This window comes from Arctopsyche grandis, chromosome 6 (assembly GCF_051622035.1).
Source record: "Arctopsyche grandis isolate Sample6627 chromosome 6, ASM5162203v2, whole genome shotgun sequence".
Classification (NCBI taxonomy): domain Eukaryota; kingdom Metazoa; phylum Arthropoda; class Insecta; order Trichoptera; family Hydropsychidae; genus Arctopsyche; species Arctopsyche grandis.
This window is the reverse complement of record NC_135360.1, coordinates 14,216,461-14,234,209: the sequence shown is the minus strand read 5'-3', so window position 1 is coordinate 14,234,209 and position 17,749 is coordinate 14,216,461. Positions and strand designations below refer to the sequence as shown.

The 17,749-nt window shown below is 34.8% G+C and overlaps 2 protein-coding genes across 16 annotated transcripts in view; both read left to right on the top strand.

The window, feature by feature from the left end:
* The window catches only part of LOC143912753 (uncharacterized), a 602,600-nt gene that overhangs the window by 404,169 nt on the left and 180,682 nt on the right, over window positions 1-17,749 (top strand). The gene's annotated exons all lie outside the window — the stretch shown is intronic.
* LOC143912755 (rho guanine nucleotide exchange factor 10) overlaps window positions 1-17,749 on the top strand; it is a 502,593-nt gene that overhangs the window by 404,169 nt on the left and 80,675 nt on the right. For 2 of the 13 annotated variants that reach the window (XM_077432116.1, XM_077432112.1), the window contains exon 2: window positions 5,475-5,731. The exons of the other annotated variants lie outside the window; for them this stretch is intronic. In XM_077432116.1, coding sequence (XP_077288242.1) covers window positions 5,692-5,731 — 40 coding nt within the window. In that variant the 5' untranslated portion in view covers window positions 5,475-5,691. The remainder of the gene's footprint in view (window positions 1-5,474; window positions 5,732-17,749) is intronic. 13 annotated transcript variants of the gene reach the window in all.

The window sequence follows — 17,749 nt, the reverse complement described above, 5'->3', positions numbered from 1 at the left end:
GCTCTTATTATTTTTTCTTCGTTCTATTTTGGGCTGGTAAGCATACGAATACCATTATGGGACACAACAAGTTGACCCATTATTTTGATCGGACACAATGTGGTGCCCGATATCGCGTCCGTCACTAAATATGGTTGTCGTATAGTGGGGTTTTATACACACGTATCTACCTATGGATACATTATGACGACTTTTCCCCTTGGACAAAATTATCGCCGCACTTGGGCGGATTGTCGTTAACATCCAAGACTTCCTTTTCTTCGGCTCTAGATACGATCGCACCAGAAAACATTTCCCGGGGTGAGATTACGATTGTTCGATGGCTGGACCACCCGCGCGATCCGAGCGTTTTCTCATCTCATTGTGTTTGTTTCCTCCTTTTTTCTCCTCTTCGTTTTATTCCTGTTGTATTTTATGGGTCGAGGAGCGTAACATTAGATATAAAACCCTTTAATGCTCGACGCATATTATATGTACATATACTCGATCCTCGGGATGTCTTAATAATACTGTGCGTTCCATCCCTCGGATTTAATTTTGGGTATGGTTTTGATTAGTTGGATATGATATTATTGTGTTATTTATATCATGGAAATGTTTGGAAATGTTTGGTTAATTTTTGTTGCAGATAACGGTCGATAAAAAAGTATATTTGTATTGTACTGCGTTGCGGTCTTTGTAGACGAGTTAATTTCGTGCCCGGCAACGTTTTGTGTGCAATACCGTGTGTATTGTTGGGATGAAACTTTATTGGTTCAAAATTAATAGGAAGCCGTGGCACATTTTAATTAAATATTACTGATGAAATGGGGAAAGCGGAAAATTGTATGTAGAACATCTAAAAACAACGCATTCGTTGATGTACGTATGTATGTATGTATGTATGTATTTATGTACTTTTCCGTGTGAATACGTATGAGTAATAAGCATGTGAATTTCCTCAAAAGTAAACAATATCCAGTCGGTGGATATTGTTTACTTTTGAGTAAAAAACTTACGTATTTACATACATGCATATGTATTATATATGTTTTTAGACTATTTTTTCTTTATATTATAAATATCTGCATTTAAAGTTATATGGCGAAAAAAACTACAGTTTTTGGTCGTTAACCGTTTGGATTATAATAATATGTACAGTCAAACCAATTGATGATATATAATAATATATCATCGAGGGCACAACAGATAATCTGTCACAGGGTTCTTCTAACCGGTTAATATGATTTATCAGACTAGGAAGGGAATGAGTTAGGTTAGGTTGGTTTTAATTGTTTAAAGTTAAAGGTTGATTGGAAATGAATAATTGTTATTAACCACATTAATCGAATTTATCGTAATTTACATACATTAAATGGAAAGTTTGTCTTTATTTATTATATCGGTATTTTTTTTAAATATTCGCTATGGGCGTGTACAACACAGTCAATGAATCACTATCAAGTTTTGTGTGAATGTAATCAGAAATCAAAATTGGGAATACTGAATTATATTCACATACGCACAAACTGTGCAAATAGAAAAATAAAATATATGTAAGTACTTTATTTATATATTATATAATATTTATTAAATATAATTTTTTCAAAATCGCTTATCGAATTCTGACGTGTGATGTGTACGCTATACCAGCTATTATTATCATTAGAGATAGGTTTTTGAACGTGACATAGCCCTTTGTGGGCTTTGGAGCATTTTATTAACACATATTAAAAATTTAATAACATCTATGTACATATGTATGTACTTAAAGGCTAGGACATATAACAAACGACGTTCTTTTCTTCCAATATCGACCAGAGGGCTTGGCTTTCCAAATCAAAGAGGGCTTGGCACATGATTATTTTTTAATTAGTCAGAGCTTGTTTAATAGACATTTTTTTATATAGTACAATAATTCTGTAAAAAGTATAAAGCATTTACCTAGTTCAGCCCCTCAAATTCCCATTTTTTTTCGTTCGCTCCTTTTTTGTGACCATAGACAGCATCGCTGAGTAATTATCATATACAATATAGCACCGAAACAAATCTCAATTGGTAATTAATTGCCTGTCGCACTTGCGGCAAGAAATGAGTACATTCATTCGATCGCGGCGCATCTTTTGATCGTTTAAATTGGGGAAATCGAATCAATCGAATCGTTTTCCGAACGATTTCAATTATTTTTATCGGATTCGCACACGCGCCCGTCGATTTATATAAACTTTTAAACGCGCGGTCAATGTTGTATGTGAATAAAAAGATTTTTTTTTTAAATTTCGGTCATTAGCGAGTCGAAACCCGTCGCGTCGGATTTTCGACTTTTATCATACGCCGGTCGTTCGTTCGTTGGTTCGTTCTTTCGAACCATTATTCATCGTTCGTGATTGTAATTCTTATACGTACGTATGAAAGGACGCAGGATATTTCTGGGGTATCGCATCACACACATGCAGCGGCGGCAGGAAATTGCACAGGATTTGATTGCACGGAGACGGTGATTCATGGTTTTTTATTTTAAATTTTGACTGTGTCATGTTTATGTTTGACTGTATATAATTTGAATTTCCTTAAATAAATCGCTCGACCGCAACGTTTGATTAGGCTAGACCACCTATGGTAGTTTTGATTCGGCTTGCAAATGTAGATATATTTGCATCTGCTTGCAGCGACGTGTAAATGCCGGTCAATTTCAAAGGAAATGGGTCAATTTCCAATCAAGCCATGTTCACTTTGTCGAGAGTAAACTTTGATACGTTGTCGGAATCTGTCCCGCGCATGTTAAACTCGACGCGATTGACAAATTTGTTGAATTAAACTTCGTAGAACGTGGAATGGATTTTGTGCGTATATATCATAAGAGTCTTTTAAAATCGAGCGACTCCAATTCTGATTTTTACTTTATCTACATATGTATGTATGTAGTAACATGGATGAAGTTTTGTGATCATACAAAAATTCGGACTCGGAATCAATCACTGATCACATTTTCATGATATAGAAAAAATGTGTGTGTGTGTGTATTTTGGGGATTTTTTGAACACCGTTAGTCCTATCGAACTGAAACTTAGTATGCATCGGTTTCTGAAATGCTAATCGATACGATGTAATTTTTTTTTCAAATTTTTAAGTTTACTGGAAGTGGTACCTCCCTTATTATGTTATATCTCCCAAACCGCTCAGTGGATCAGACATTTTTTTTTAAATATTTTTACCTCAAACGGAAGTAGTACTTTGACTTATAATTGAGTTTTTTTATGTTTTCCTCAGAAACCTTTTGGTGTATTGAACTAGAACTTGAATCTAGTTTTATAATATATATTTATAATATTGAATAACAAACTAAAAGTGATTCATCAATACTCAATGTATGCATTTCTGAGACAGTGTTTCTATCTTAGGTTTTTTCTCGTGCTAAGGACGAATTGATGTTTGACAAATCTGGGGAAAAATTATTTTCGAATATCCAGGGATATTCTTAAGTTAACCCAGCGGGAAAAATGGAAAAAAAATATGAATGACTCCACAGCCCTGTTCATATGCGATACGTGCAATCTGTGCGATTTTCCACGTAAAAGATGATTACATACGGAAATTTGTCATGGAAACTTGAATGCCTCTTTTTTATGGAGCCACTCACGGTCGTCAATTATTGATTTCCTTAGGTAATTAATGATTTTATGAAATGTCATGCTTGTACCACATCTATCTATATGTATAATACATACAAATATACGTTTTGTTTGTTGGTTATTGACCGTTGTGCTTTGAACTTCGTTTTTTTTTTTTTTTTTTGAAGTTTGCGTGTGTATTCAATGTCAATAATTGGAAAGTGAGACTGCACTTTAACCGAATGGGAAGAAAAAAATCGCACACGCGGAGATAGATGTGTATACGTTTTGGCATAATCGATCGTGATACATTTTCGCCAACAACGACTTTTTTCATATGTGGGTCGATAGCTCATATCTGAAAGTGCTATTCGTTTTCTTTTATACATGCGCGAGTTTGTTTTTTTTTGTTTAAAATTTTTTATAGGCATAATGGATTCACCGTTCCATCACGTTTTATTTCACACATACACTCGTTTCATAAAAAAATTGTGTATGTTCAAGGTCGTCGACTTTTTCCCCATTTTTATTTTGTTTTTATTGATGGATGACGATGTCGCAAGTGTGCGGCGGCCTTTATTAAATTAGACGTTTTGGAGTACATGTGCGCGCGCTCGGTTTTATTTACCTGTTGGATGGATCGATCGAATCCCTCGTGTAACAATTTTATATACGAATTTCGTTATTATTCGAATTAATTTTAAACGTGTGTGTTTGTGTGTGTGTGTGTGTGCCTGCGTTTTTCGGTAAAAAGACAATTTTGATAGAATAAAAGATAACAATACTATTCGGGCTTCAAAGCAGTCATGACATTATATGTACATATGTGTACTTTAACTAGTATAGTGATTCATTTTTTTCAATGCATTAAAAAAAGACAATTTTTTTTATTGAAATTAAATTTTCTGCTGACAATGTACATATGAGGCGTTATATTTGAAATTGGCATAAGTCCGCTTTTCGTCATTTCAAGAAGTATTTCACAAAAACATTAAATATAATGTTTTACGTTCAACAATATTTAAAAATACTGGTGGCCTGTAATGCATTTATTCTGTTTTTACGATATTCTGGACATATCGAATTAAAAGAAGTGATAACAATTTGTGAATTAAGTCAAACAGTTTTTGGAACTGAAAATTGGACTTCCGCCACATTCAAATATAACGAATCATATGTAGGTACTTCTATGTATAATAAAAGTCATTGAAATATTTATTCATCGTAAAGGTATGGATGGAATATTCTGGTGATTCGGGGTATCGTTTTATAGGCTTCAATGCCCACTATAAACGTTTTTACAAAATAAAAAGAAACTTTATCCATTCTCACTAGCTAATAAAAAGGCTACATTGAAAAAATTGCAGATAGAAAAATTTTGAAGTTTTAAAATATTTGCGGATGGTGAGCCAGGATAGGGCACGTTAGTGACGAATCGATCGTTTAAATATCGATTTGTGTAATTAATTAAGTCTGTCGTTAGCCGTATGCAAAGAACTTGTCCTTACTCGTTAGTCGTTAGGTTAACTTCTATTCAATTGAACGGCATTAATATTCATGGTTTGTTTTGAATGTGACAGACACCGTGTCTGCGTATCATACACCTGTTTCCCTCCATGACATCATTGGGACAAGTGACAATCTAAAAAAAATACCTACTAGTAAGTATGTACACACATACACTCTTCAAATTATTAATCTTGCCCGCCTTCCTCTCTCGGCTTTCTTTTCTGAGGTGAAATTTGCAAACGCGCGCCTATTATTATTATACATACAACATCAAACGCTACCGGTCTCATTAATAAATTCGTTCAAATCAGATATAATATTTAATTTATATTGATACGCGACTAATCCTTTTGTTTTTTTTTCTCATTTTGATAGGTGAAGTGTGCGCGATAACATAAATTATAATAATAATAATAAAAGTAGATATGAAAGTGACAAATTTGGTCCAGTGTTTTCGGCGCACATTGATTTTCGTGACAACTTGGATGTTCGCTTGATGGTTTCGTCATTGAAACGTCAATCGATTGTGGAACCGAATTGGTTCTGAATTTCATCATCTTCGAAATCATCACCTCCGCCTCATCCGTACCAGATGTATCTCGTTGACAAGCTCGCGAGCAATCTGCGATTCGGTAAGTCATTTCAAATCAATCAAATCAGACACACTAAACAATTCAAAATTTTGAACAAATTGACTCAAAAATATTTCATAATATAATATGGTTGTTGAAATATATGATATGGTGCAAAAGTATAGTATGTATTGCATACATACATATGTATATGGTCTCTTTTTGATATGGTGCAAAAGAAAAGCCATTTTTTATTCTTCTTTGAACGCGCTGAAAATTCTTCACAGGAAAGAGCTTGGCTCTTCGTGTAGAAAAAAGGATTTTGTTCGTTTGCTAGAGTGCTGGAATAAAAAGGAAGGTGTGTTTTTCAGCATCATATTGGTTATTCGATTCGTTTGCTCTTTCGTCGCTCTCCTGGGAGATCGCATGTAATATACGTTAACATATTTATGGTTTATTTTATTTTATATTGAATAGCGGCCGAATGTTTTCAATTAAATTGTTGAAAGGTGACAGTTTTTTTTAATTGAAATTTAATTGCACGGAACTATCGCTACTGAAACTCATTTCGCAAAATGCATTACGACACGTTGTTTTGAATGTGCATTTTAATTATTTAAGACATGCATAAATTAATTAAACTCAGTCGTGGTTTACAGAACAATCAGCTTCGATTTCAGATTTAAAAAATCAAATTGTTTAAATTCGGCAATAATTAGCGATTCCTATAGATTATATTATGCGTATTGATAAATTTGACGATCATTGATTTTCTTTAAATTTTATTCATGTTTATTATTATACTTAGACTAACACTACCAAATTGCATTTGTATGGCTATTAACAAAAATGTCTACAGCTTTTTTCATCAAAATTTGTCGATTTTATCTGAATTCAACTAAAACTCATGCTACCTAATGAAAAGAAGGAAAGAAATATCACAATACTTTTTTTTTCTTATCAATCGTTAAAAGAACTACACCTATGCAGAAATACTCCAGGCTTAAATATCCGGTTTCAATATTTATTAGAAGTTTCGAATGAAAGGGAATAAAATATAGATGGCAAACATATGGCCATAAACATATGGTTGGAGGAAAGCTGAAATTTAAATAAAAGAAATTTCATAGTAGATTCGAAGCGGGCGAGACATTTAATTGGGCCATTCGATACATAACTTATCGGTTTCGCGCGTAATTGCGTTTTGGCAAGATCTTATCGTCGAAACGAGCACACGCCTCTCTTCGCAGTGAAAAAGATACTCACTTCTCATGATTTTGAGTCGATCAAGCTGCGATCTTATCACTCGGAAAATAAGGATAAAAGAGCATAAGCGCCGCGCGAAAGCCTTTCACGATTTCAATTTGCATGCGGGATCGTGACAAATTGCACACTTTCGTCCCATTCGAATGTAACGATTTACCCACAAATGGTACATCAATCGCTGGAGCAAGAGAACAACAGCGAAAGGTCAAAATTCACAGCCTTGACCGATTTAGCACTTTTGGAATCGACCTTTTTTCTAAAAGTAATCTTCGATAGTAACGAGCTCCGAAAGTTTGGCCGTCTTTGAAATATTTGTCTTGAAATTTTTTTATATATTTCCAAAAGGCCCCGCTTTAAAACCCGATCAGAACTTTTCTTCGAAATTGTTGTACGAAAATCTCCAATTTTGAAACCTTGCAAAATTTGTCGACACTCTTAAGCCTTGAAATTTTAATATGTAAATTGTTTTTGTTGACTTTTGGTTATTTGCATAGGCCACTATGACAACATATTATCCGAAATGCCTTTGTAAGAATCGTTCTTAGACATGTTAAATAGTGCCGTATAAGCCTTGAATGGCGATGTACCCGCTTGAACTGGACAAGCACTGTTCTTGCTTGCCACTGAATTTGTATAATATGTATTTACATATATCATATACATATTTATTTCCTATCATATCTATGTACATATGTAGATTTATCCGTTTCACAATAATATTCCTGCCATCGTTCCCCGAATATTGATCAATTCTGCGGAACTTATTACGTTCCCTTAGCTTCATATTCTATGTATACATACGTATATGTTTTGTACCCTTCGACATATTTGTATGAAAATTCAAATAATAATATACATATTCAAATTTAATATGAGAACTTCAATTGAATTATATTAATATTCAATTGTTAAATTTCCAGACTTGTATATTTTCATTTCGTATACACATTTCCTTTCAATTGTTGTGACCTTTTTATTATTATAACATCAAATTTAACAGAATCGTATCATTGCTTTAATATTTTTGTTATACAATAGATATGCTCAAGTTTTGTATAATATTTGAATCACGCTATCGTCCCTATTGTAGCGTACTTATAACAATGACGATCGATGCTCCCGTATAAATTGATCGTGATCAAGAATGATAAAACCGCTCTTCTAATTTACTCTCTACTTTTAATTTAGCGGCATAAAGCGAAGCGTGCAGTAATTGGACTCGGAATTGGATAGAAATTTGAGCAATTTTTGGAATATCTATATCGAAAATCTTTTTCAAGTAGATTTCGTTCAATTTCTACAATCGCAATATATTTTTTCTCTCGTGAAAGTACATACCGTCCCGTGGGAATGGCGACCGTTTAAAGAGAAAAATCCTCCCCTTTGTAAGGCAATTGTGAAATCCTCCCCCGGTATATCCGTTCTCGTTTTCATCTGCTTAAGTGAACCCGATATTTGAGAGTCAGTTTACGCATTCGTTAGACATTTTCGAAGCAGTTTTCTCCTTTTTTTTGTTTTTTCCACTATGTACAAACATATATGTACTGTAAAAAGATCTTCGTATTACTGCTATATGTATGTATCCTTGGCAGAGGATAGCGCGACGACGAATACCCTTTTCTTCGCTATTATGTACTACATACGTATCGGATAAATCTCTATTAAGTGGTATCTAACGTACATTTTGGTAATCTCGTTGTTGTTCGACCTTTATTTTTTTTAAGAGCTGTTTTATTTTATAACATATTGTAGCATCCGTTATGAGTAGCAAAAACTGGTAGTCATATCCTTATATCACTCATTGTGTCGGGTGATTCAGCTGATTTCATCGAATTCCCTGCACATGCGGGTCGTCCATTACTGCTCAAATTTAGAACCACTTTCTAGTGGTTGGACTGATCGAATACGTCTCTGGGGAACCTATCATTACTACAAAAGCAATGTCGTACATAAAATTCAATAAATATACATTTAAGATTTCCGATATAAATGATTTAATTTAGACATGTTCACCTTCATTCACGAATACACAATGCAAAGTGGGACAGATGATGATTCAGAACTCAATAATAAATCTTAATTTTACTTTCCTTCTTATCCATTCACACTGTTGGTAATGAGTAAAATTATTATTCGACACGTGTTTATCAGCATACATTTTTGCGTAATAATACTATGCATTAGGAGCAAGACTAAGCTTACACTACCGAAATCGTTGTAGGTATACTACTTTTTAACTATGGAATACATGTTTAGAAATTAATGGATTGCCAAAGCTAAAAGCTCATTGAGAGACATGTGATAGATGTTATTGTATATAATGCAGGTGAAATTGAAATCCTCACATTTACGATCTTTATCCATAATAGCTTCTAATGCTTATAATTAAAGGTTCGTCTATACCAGTATAGCTCAAACTGGCAACTACACGTTAACAGCAGTACAAAAATTATTCTTGAGTACACTCTCTATGGACACATTCATGTGCTACGTAATTCGTATGTGATGTATGAAAACAGCAGCATCCGACACGATTTATTCATATTATACAGCAGTACGTGTAATATAAACGTATCAGGCAAAAGCGGCTTATACAGTGGCGGATCAAGTAAATAGGAGGTCCCAGGAGCATTTGAAATCTGAGGCCCCCCCACTTCAGTAAAAATCATCGTTTCTTACCATGCTTTTCAGTAAAATGGTTTTTCATTAGGATTTTACAAAACTTTTTTTACTTATTTACTATATGTACTTGAAACACTAACAGTTTTTGGAATAGAATAGGTACTATTTTAAAATACTATGTAAAATAGGTATTAATTTCATTTATTATAGGCTTACAAATGTATTGTAGACGATAATAATAATTTGTAAGTTGTAAATTTTGGTAGAAAAGGCTCATTTCGGGGCTCCCAAGCTCGCTCTTACTTTCAATGTATGATAAACCGCCACTGGCTGTACATTATGAACGGGTCTACCTCACAGGCCCGAATGTGAAACGCCCGAAAACGCAAATATCGGAAGGCAAAAATCGAAAATCGAAAGATCAATCGACTTAAGATCTTTCGATTTTCGATCTTTGCCTTCCGATATCTGCGTTTTCGGGCGTTTCATATTCGGGCTCGTGACGGAGACCGATTATGAACAGATCTACTTAGTCTTTTCCGTGCAGTGTTGTGCAGTGCTGGGAAGTATAAACGGACCTTAACTATTTTTAGTTGGATTTTGTATATTCGACACGTGATAAAATTCCAAACCGATTTTATAATTGCTTCCAAACTATTCATATATTATATTTGACTTTGTATATATGTATATAGCCTTAATTTGTTCGAATCTAGATTACATGTCGTTGGTGGTGGATTTTACTATAACGATGTAGTTGCATCGTATAAACACTTGTAGTAATTTAGCTTGATCTTGATACCCCGACATTTGCTTGTTAATGCGAAATGTAAAAAATGTACCGATAGGAAATGTCGCCGTTCGAACTTTTGCAAGTTACCTTGCGCAAACGCAGTGCAAATCTCGGTCACGGTACGTTCGTCGGTACGCAAATATAAACCTGACTGACGCATTTACGTAACAATCGAGTGTGACGAAAAGAAGCAGATGTTGCATCTGTCCTGTCGTCAAGTGCATCCGTACTCGTTTTCGACGTGAAATAATACTCATGTATGTATATAAAATGTATAATCCGGAACCAACGATTTTTTACGGCGTGCTGAATCATCTCCGACACGTAAGGTCAAGATCGACACGCGTATCCGATATATCTACTAGTATTGTACCTTATTTGCGTAGAATCTCCCAAAGATCGGTGTCATCGTATCATTCCACTCACCTGTCGACTTTGTACGTTTGTACGATATGGCAAGTCATGATTTACGACTTTGGAAAAAAATTTCGATCGTTATATAATAATATCTGTACATATGTATGTTTGTATGTATGTACATGTGAGATCGAAAAATGGGCGCTTTACAAGCAACCACTGATCGTTCTACTTTCAAGGATTGATTAATGCAACACTAATCGATTAGGAAATGTTGAATCATAGTCTGCGTTTTGCATAATGTTGAGCGTGCCTTCCCACACTCGCGCCTATTCCGATCGACAATTAAATTTGTAATGAAATTCGTTTTAGATTCCTGCAATTTTTGTAATATTTTAAATCTAGACCGTTTGGATGTTTAGTACACCCACTTGAAAGTATGCGGAAGTTCATTTAAATGCCTATTTTCAATATCCTTGACCTGCTATGGGATGTATGTATGTATGTATGTGTGTATTTTATTTTATTTCACCGCCTTTACAGATCGCTCCAAAGCGACGAGTGCACTTTAGCAGATACAATCAATATACATACATAAGCATTTTATACAATGCGAATTCATACAAACATCCACAGTGACATTTATGGAGAAATTTTTGCAGAATTTTATAATCAAATTGGCGAACTTCAAGACACGGAATAATTTGAGATTAGGAAGAGAGATAGGAAAGGAGAAGCCAATTTTACAGGAATCGTTTCAATTAAAATCAGAAAAATTGGCAAACTCTGATAAGAAACGATTGACCTGGATTCACAAAACCAAGGTCTGGCCAGCAGTGGGACTCGAACCCCTGTCCACTCTGCTCGAAAGCATAATATGCTAACCACTAGTTGACGTAGCCGGTGTGTACTAGTAACGCAAGTTACCGCTTTGTGATGCTACCTGGTCGGGGATATGCCTGGACTTGTTTGTGGCCCTTCGAGCCCGTGAGTGTTTTTCAGTAGCATTTCAATAAACATGTCGATTTCACTATTTTTTATTATTTTTACATACATATGTACATATATATACCAGAAATGCCTAACAGGCAAGCCCCAGTGCGCCTGTTAGGCATTTCCTGGTCAATTACAGACATTGATATACAATTTTAGAATAATTTTAACAAACATCATAGAGTCATCCAGCGATAAATTTTGACAAATTTGATAAATTTACATTTTCGCAGCATTTGCGAGACATTTATGGACTAATTTGCAGCATTTTATACAAATTAGTGAAATTCGAGATGCTGATAACTCGAAAATTGCGGAAAATGGGTAAAGGTGCCAATTTGTGGGAGCCGTTTCAATGAAAATCAAATAAATTGGCAAACTCTGATAGGAATCGATTGACCTGGAGTCACAATCATAGATATATAATACACATGTGTAGATCCGCCCTCACGCTTTATACTGGTCTCCCTTTTGGCGCATGCACAGTTTTATCTCAGTAGGTAGGTAGGTACCGCTGCGTCGTAGGGAAAAAAACCTTTTTTTTTCAACTTCCCCGCTAGTTAAACCCCCCGCACCCCTCAGTTAGTGAAGACAAGATCTCCGACCAAAATCACACGTCAGGGTCCATTTAGTGTATTATACATCAATGGTCACAATACAATATCTGGTCAGCAGCAACCAGTGGGACGCAAACCCGTGGCCACTATGTTCGAAAGCATCATATGCTAACCACCAGTCCATGCTGCTGGTTAATTGATTGTCTAGTTAATAAATAGCATAAAATTTTCAAAAGTTTAGAAGGGAAGGTGTTGGACCATCTTCAGCACATTCCAGGAAAATAGTTCATCTAAGTTTATATAATATATGGGAGTTTTTAAGCGTTAAATACATGCAGACGTCCACTAAACAGATTTTACTGTTATCAACTTGTGCAAATAACTGGTGGTAGAGGCATCATCAAATTTGTCTCATGATATCGAAAATGATTTTGGGGTTGAGGTTTGTGTTGAAAAATAATTTGAGATTTTGCGTTACGATATATTGTTATCAGTTTATGACGAAACGATTCATAGAAAAAAAAAGCTACCCTCGTATATGTGGATTGTGGAGTTCCACTCTCGAGGAAGCGTTCCGCTTCTGGTGTAATTTAATCGTCGTTTGCTTCGAATGATAGAAGGGGATGTTGGATAGGGATGAGACTAGCAATATTGTCGTTGTGTCTTCCGCATAAAACGGCAATCACGCCCTCGAGAATTGAGCGGAAACGTCTAATACCATTACGAGACGTTATTGAGGTCGAATAGGGGGTGATTTTGTCGACGATATTAGCCGAAACTTACCGCAGTGGATACTTAAATATGTATGTAGCCCAAAGTGGTAGCTAATTGAAATGGTACGAGACTTTATTGGCGTGATTTATAATGACGTCGTTCATAAATATCTTTGCTAATTTAGACACGTTTGAATTCGATGATTGTAACAGGTCGGCTCGGTTTTATACGGTGTTAATGTTTTCGTTTATTTGGTTATCAGCTATATAGTTATTGATGCTAACATCTGTCGCTTTCGCTTTTAAATATGTATATATGTATACATAATATGCGTATTATAATTAGACGATGAATTCGTTAAAAATTTCGTAACAGTATTTATTAAATTCATCAAATTTTTAATGTTATATTTTAAGGCTAAGGATCTAAGATTTAGAGTAATAAGATTTAGTATAAATTGATTTAAGGCACATTTTTTTAGATAGCTGCATATGCAAAAAACGCTAGCACGCCTAATCTATGCTATCGCGATCCTTGGCAATGTTTTTGGTGAGATTTTATCCTTTTATTGGTATAAGTTTGATAGTGACCGATAACAGTGATTTCCATATTTTAAGAAATACGGGAGAAACTCGTCGATATAATAAAATCGTACGAATTAACAATTACATGAGGCAAGCCCATTCACAGCTGGAATTTACCTAGACGTGTCTTGCCGTTCTTTTGAGTGCGTTCTTACCATTAGACTATTTTCATATATATCGACATACATACATACATACATATATCAGATTATCTCCATATATATGTAATTTAAATTTATATTTTACCTTGATGCCATTTTTGATGCCGTTTTTATCCCTGAGCGACACCTATGGTATTAAACTTGTATATACATTTTATAGATTATAAATTCGAAATCATATTCAAATAGTAGTGAGAGGTTCGGATGGTTTTATCAATTTGATGAGAAACCGTTTCAACAATGAAATTATATAAATTGGCAAACTCTAATAGGAATCGATTGACTTGGAATCACAAATACCAAGTTTGACAAACTTTGCTGATAAATTCTCTTCAATCGACGTCAAATCAAGACTTAAACCCGGGAACCTCTCGGTGGTTATCGCAATACTATACTGGCTATACATATGTACCTTTATATATTTATTCAATAGTCTCACAATAATTCCATAAAATTAAATTAATTCCAACTTCAATAAAATGAAGTACTCTATCATAACCAATTGAATTTACATATATCACAATCGTTTGATTAGTTTTCGGCGGTGGGTGGATTCTTTCGTTCAATAAATGGTTTACTATTGTCAATTTATTAGAAAAATCGTATTTTTTTGCTCTCTTGCTTTAAAGACTTATGGAGCGGTCTATTGTTATTTACAAAAGTATTCGCGACTCACCGTTCTTTACGTATGATAAATAGTTTATTGTGATTTGGACCCGAAAGTTACAATAAAATGTGACATTTTAATCAAATGTATGCATCAGTGTCTATTTGTCAAGTTATTTATAACTTTCTGCGTACCTAACTTCCCATCTGGATCATCGTATTTATTGAGCAACTCTCGCCGAGACGGTAATGACCGAATTCGCAACCGCGGATAATTACGTATAACAGCCGCCGATTTGGCGAAATCATCTACATACTTTAGTCATCGGTTGGTTATAAATAAAAATTTGAATATTTGTGTCTGTTCGGGCGAGTGTTATCTGAAGGTCGACCCCCCTTGGCTGAATCAACATTGGTTTGAGCCATTATTTGATATGCGCCAGCAGGTGTCGCCTGCCTGTGCCATATTGAGCTTCGTTTTAGTTGCTTTGCTTGTCTGTACTTCGATCGTTCCTTTTATGCTTCGTGTATAGTAATAAAACGTGTAGTACATGCATGTGTGTGTATGTGTGTAATACTTGTCGCTTCTTCAAAGCAAGTGTGTCCCAAACAATGTGGTTATTGCGTGCTCTCAACACTTGAGCTTGCGTGTTTTTGGGACACGCGTTTGGTAACACTTTCCTTAGGTCTTTTCAGTCGTCTGTTGACCTATTGTGACTAATTCAATGCTTGCTTGCGTCTTATCTTTTTATCACTTCAGCTTTTTAAGCTCCTATTACGTCCGTTGCTACTTTACGCTTGATAAATTCGATGAATCATTAATCAGAAGTGTGGGGAAATGCACACTTGTCACTAAACGAAACGATTGCTTCAATTTCTAAATATACCCACTGCTAGTTGGATATGTGAAATATTGCTGTATCTTATTTATCTACTACAAATAGTTTGATAAAAATAATAGTGTTCTGAAAAATTTGCTAAACGTTCGACAGCAAGTCGACTTTAATCTTATCGTTAGACTCGCATTAGTTTTTTTGATAAGCTATTGTATACATGTATGTATGTGTGTATGTATGTTCTACATACAGAGGTAGTCAAAATGCTATATTAATGTATGTACGTATGTGGTCTTATTTATTTAGAAATCTGATGATTTACATTGTAAACTTATTATTACTGAAGATTGATTGAAGCGATTTTCGTTTTATAGGTGCTTTCCTTTTTCGATAATATTCGTAATTTACCAAAACAAATAACAACTTTCTACTCGATCTAAAATTTTTGCAATAATTTTCTTAATCATCCTCGTATCTCAATTTCGGTACAAAAAATAGATCTAAAATTAATTTTGCTTTTAATATAAATTATTTTTTTCATGTCGACAACTGGTCGTAAGATACGATATATCGATGCTATCTCAGTATGCGATCGTAAATTGTATATTCCTGTTTCATTTTACGCAAGTTCAATTAAGTGACTCAATTCTGTGAATCGGTCTATATTTTTATGTCTCGGAAGTAATGGGTTTCGATTAGTGTTTCGCGTGTCAGTTTCCGGCCGTAATTTACATTGTTATCAGTTTGGCCCTTTATAGGGATTCCTTCTACGAATTGTTACGCAAGAAAAGGTCATTGTCCCGATGTCGTAACCCCGACGTATTTATTGTTTATCATCATCATCATCATCGGCCCGATGCTTCTTTCGCCGCAAACATTTCTTCCACGACAATACATACATAGAATTGGATCAATCATTCCGAGTTCACTTCCTCGAATGTATGTATGTAGTATTCAGTAAATAAGCCAAAGAACCAATATCGAACGACCTTTATCAAGTATTGATTGATATCTTTCATTGAACTTGAATCGGAAATCACGTCCGCGTTCCAGAGCCACACATCATATTACTAATTCTTTCAGTGAAAGAGATTTCTCTGCGCTAACGATGTCCAATTGAAATCGAATCTCCTTTAGTCACACTCGTATACGAAATTTCTATCGTGACACGTGTCCAAAAGTTCGCCCGGTTTATTCAACTCGGTTTTATCCACCTCCGTCGTCATCAATGAATGTTAATTTTAGATGCATCGTGCTCTGCCTATTATGTTCGTTATTATTGAGCAGTTTACGCCACAGATCGAACGCGGATATGTTTTAGTGACCTTTGAGCTTAACCCCAAGAGTGTGTTTAATGTTATTTTAATTGTTTCAAAGGCTTTGTGCTATGATTTGGAAATTGGCGAACCTCGGCGGGAAAAAAATGTAAAAGTTGACCCATGAGAAGTCAATAGTGAACGGTGGTTGAACTTTTCCTTGACTTTTAAAAAAGCAATTTTTTAATCTTAATACTAGATTTTGTATTAGTAGTTTTGGCAAATAGTATGATTTTCTGTGTGCATTTCTCTTTTACTGTCGATTTGATTTGTGTGTTTATTTTATTGCTGAAATAAAACATGCAGCTGATTTTTTTTAAAAAACAAGAGTTTTAAGCTATTTATTTCCAACTTATGCATAAAAAAAATATCGTTTTATATGCATATGTTTTTAAACAACGCTGTCATTATTAATAGTTCGCTCTTGCTTTTTATTATTTTCTTTACAGGCGATGCTCCAGATTTCATTCTAAATAAAGTAAACCGATACACTTTATCCTCTCCATATCCTATTAGTTAAATTCACCGTGACGTTAAGAGAGTCAAACTATTCGACCCTTCGTTGGTTACTTAGTTACATGGCGCAAACCTATAGCGGTATTGATCTAATGTTTGTTACTTTGACGATAACGTATCACCGAGTTTTTATTATCTGTTTATAAAAAAAATAAAAGGGCAATTTGCCGCCATTATTATTAGCTCACTTTTAATATAAATTGGATTTTTATGCTATGAACATGTGTAATTTCACCCTCGTTTCCGGATAGGCATCTGCATTTTAACCTTTTCGACTCTACAAATTATTTTGTCACATGTTTATTAAACTTCGTCTAAGTTCTGTTATAATTTTAGAACGGTGATCCCACTGCTTACTCTATTCGTATTTCGTACCGCTTATTTTTTCCTATGTTTCTCTTTACTCCATTAGTGTCTTCCCTAATTAATTTGCATTTTGACTTCCTCCGGAGTATCCGAAGCACTTCTTGTCGCTATTAAGAGCGACACCGGTATCTCCCCCTTCGTATTCTGTTTTGTCCGTGTTTCACAAAAAGTAGTTCGCTTTGTGTCTCTTTACACTTCTATTTTTAACGAATGGTTACATCTAGGGTTTCTCGCCGTGAAAATGGACATGTCTGTTTACGACCCTGGAATTGAGTTTTAAAAAAAACAGGCGATGCTCTCTTTTATGTCTTCGAATGGTAAAAGGAAATTCGCTCGCTGAAAAATCTACACGAAAATCCTTAAAATATACACACTCCCGCACCCGTTGAGA